This window comes from Xyrauchen texanus, chromosome 49 (genome assembly GCF_025860055.1).
Source record: "Xyrauchen texanus isolate HMW12.3.18 chromosome 49, RBS_HiC_50CHRs, whole genome shotgun sequence".
Classification (NCBI taxonomy): Eukaryota; Metazoa; Chordata; class Actinopteri; order Cypriniformes; family Catostomidae; genus Xyrauchen; species Xyrauchen texanus.
The window spans coordinates 12,958,876-12,962,308 of record NC_068324.1 but is presented as its reverse complement, the minus strand read 5'-3'; the positions used below and the strand labels follow the sequence as shown (position 1 = coordinate 12,962,308).

Here is a 3,433-nt window from a genome sequence, read left to right as displayed (position 1 = left end):
TGTGTGTGTGTGTGAGCGTGTATTTATCACTTTGTGGGGACCAAATGTCCCCATAAGGATAGTAAAACCCGAAATGTTTGACCTTGTGGGGACATTTTGTCGGTCCCCATGAGGAAAACAGCTTATAAATCATACCAAATTATGTTTTTTGAAAAGGTAAAAATGCAGAAAGTTTTCTGTGAGGGTTAGGTTTAGGGGTAGGGTTAGGTTTAGGGGATAGAATATAAAGTTTGTACAGTATAAAAACCATTATGTCTATGGAAAGTCCCCATAAAACATGGAAACACAACGTGTGTGTGTGTGTGTGTGTGTGTGTGTGTGTGTGTGTGTGTGTGTGTGTGTGTGTGTGTGTGTGTGTACCAGAGCCCTTCTATGAAGGTGAGCCTATAAGGTTAGCAAAGCAAAGCATTACGCAGCGGTCCCATAGACAGTCTTCGTGCGGAACACTGGCGAGGAGAGATGTGGATAATTATGGAAGAGAATAAACCTCTTTCGTGAGGAAACAGCTCCTTGACCACCTGTCCGCTTATCTTCAAAGTGTTTTACACTAAACAATCATTTTGGAAGGGAATATGTGTAAGGATATGAGAGAATACGCTGACAATTTTGCGACAGGTAGGTGTCGGTTTACGGCTCTTTCCATTTATTTATATGTTATCCGCAAACGGTGATCTACTGTCGTAACACGCTAGTTGACCGTTCCGCTCTCTCCTATGGTGGAAGCGCAAAGGTTGTAGATGTGAACAAATACTGCTGATTTTTTTGGGAGGCCTACTAATGGCCATACAATTGCAATGGGTTTTCATATGTCAGTTTATATTTTGCTCAGATGCATGCATAATTTTCTCTGGTGACTGTTGTTCCTTATTTTTTGGTCAAATAAACTGTCAGGCTGTTTTGCATACGACGCGTGAAAAAACATTTGCTTTATCGGTTTGTATTTGTTTAAGGACGGTGACGTTGAGCCGGAAGGACAATCCAATGGGCGCTCGATAATAGGGGGGTTAAGGTCATTTCAAATATAACTATTTGAACGAATTTGATCTAATTTAAATATCACGTGTTTAAAAGTAATCCTACTGAAGTTAATTTAAACTCTAGGCATTTTGAACATAAACGCGAGCCTTATTTGGCATAATAAAAACACGGTGGTTTGCAGTCACCCCCCTGTTTTGAATAGACGAAGACAAAGGCTACAGGAAATCGGACTCCATAGTTTTCGCCAAATGGCTGATTTGTGTTCACGCGAAATCGTTTGTTGTCTTCAACCGTTAAGTTTCACATTTTCATCTTCTGAAAGGCGAGTTTTTTTCCCCATGACATTTTGTTGATCTATTCGTAGTTTATGTAAAAATGTGTCCCGGTTTGGGAATTGTCGGTGCTGCTTTAACAGTCTGTTCCGCGACGTTAACTGGTTATTTCACGCGAATGCATCTCAGACCAAGTTCTAAATGAAACAAAACGCGTTTGTTTTACGTGCATTCTCTTTGTGCGCTCCGTTTGCATGCGTTTGATGAATTATTTTCCTACATCCTCCTTTTACATGCGGTCCTTGCCGGTAGAACATCAGACTGCTTGCCGACTAACTTTGCTAAGCTAACAAGCTGCTGTTGTAGAAATGGAGATCCACGTCTCGAGCCTTTTCCCCGAGATCTTAGCCATGATTTTCAACTACCTAGACGTAAAGGGCAAAGGCAGAGTCGCGCAAGTATGCACGGCGTGGAGAGACGCCTCTTACCACAAATCCGTCTGGAGGGGAGTAGAAGCGAAACTCCACCTTAGAAGAGCAAACCCATCACTCTTCCCCAGCCTCCAGACCAGAGGGATCAAGAAGTTGCAGATCCTCAGCCTAAGGCGCAGCCTGAGCTATGTCATTCAAGGGATGCCCAACATCGAGAGCCTTAACTTGAGCGGATGCTACAATTTGACAGATAACGGTCTTGGTCATGCATTTGTGCAGGACATACCCTCATTGAGAATACTTAACCTCAGTCTTTGCAAACAGATCACAGATTCCAGTTTGGGCAGGATTGCGCAGTACCTGAAGAACCTTGAACTGTTGGATCTGGGTGGATGCAGTAATATCACTAACACAGGGTTATTGCTCATTGCCTGGGGCCTGCACAATCTCAAAAGCCTCAACCTGAGGAGTTGCAGACACGTGTCAGATGTTGGCATCGGGCATCTGGCTGGCATGACGCGCAGTGCTGCGGAGGGATGCCTCAGTTTGGAGCATCTGACTTTGCAGGACTGTCAGAAACTGACTGATCTGTCACTCAAGCACATCTCCAGGGGCTTAAAGAAGCTGAAAGTCCTCAACCTGAGCTTCTGCGGTGGCATCTCAGATGCTGGCATGATCCATCTGTCTCATATGACTCAGCTCTGGACTCTTAACCTGCGATCATGTGACAATATCAGTGACACAGGCATCATGCATCTTTCAATGGGCACACTGAGGCTGTATGGGTTGGATGTGTCATTTTGTGACAAAGTGGGTGACCAGAGTCTGGCGTATATCGCCCAGGGCCTGTACCAACTCAAGTCCCTGTCACTTTGCTCATGCCACATCAGCGATGATGGAATCAACAGGATGGTGCGGCAAATGCAAGAACTGAAGACGTTGAACATTGGACAGTGTGTGCGTATCACAGACAAAGGACTTGAGCTCATAGCTGATCACTTGACTCAGCTGACCGGGATTGACTTGTACGGCTGTACCAAAATAACAAAAAGAGGACTAGAGAGGATTACACAGCTACCCTGCCTTAAAGTGTTGAACTTGGGACTTTGGCAAATGACAGAGGTTAAAGGGTTAGGTGATGCCTCTGAGATCTTGCCATGCTACACCTCTTAATGTTAACACTACCTCTATATTGCCAGTGATGTCTTCATTTTCTAGATGTCTAGAGACATTATGTATAAGACAAGGTATTTTTAAGATGCAGTCTCAGAACCATCATGTACTTTGTTAATGAGCCCATTTTGAAAAAGGGGCTTTACGTAGTTCAAATTGAATCCGCAATAAAAACACTGAACAGCCTTCCTAATTCTATAGTGTGAAGAGTGATAGTTCCCTTGAATGCCTTTGTGTTTATTTCTGTACTTTGTTTTAGAGCTTCATATTGAGGTGAGAGAATATGAAAAGTATTTTCTCATTTCCACTGGCAAACCCATTTTGTTGCTGCCTATTAAGTATTTATCCTGAAATACCAGCATTATTATGTAAAATGGAGAAAAAATGTACCGTTTCTGGATGAGGAAGTAAACCTTGTGCCGGTTTATTTTGTGTAATTCCTCCCTGGTAAGATGGAACATATGCAATTTAAGCTTTGTTATAAGAAACAAAAAGGCCAGTTTGCTTGTAAAAGACTTAATAAATGTCTGTTTATTTTCCTATGATAAGTGATTAAATCTAAATTTGTTTTTAACTGAA

General features: G+C 42.6%; 1 protein-coding gene across 1 annotated transcript; it reads left to right on the top strand.

Moving 5' to 3' along the window:
* Positions 1-1,204: 1,204 nt before the first annotated feature.
* LOC127640587 (F-box/LRR-repeat protein 14-like) lies at positions 1,205-3,401 on the top strand. Its single transcript, XM_052123222.1, has one exon. It carries the CDS (start codon positions 1,619-1,621, stop codon positions 2,852-2,854), a length of 1,236 nt encoding a protein of 411 aa, XP_051979182.1. The 5' UTR covers positions 1,205-1,618; the 3' UTR covers positions 2,855-3,401.
* The last annotated feature ends 32 nt before the right edge of the window (positions 3,402-3,433 follow it).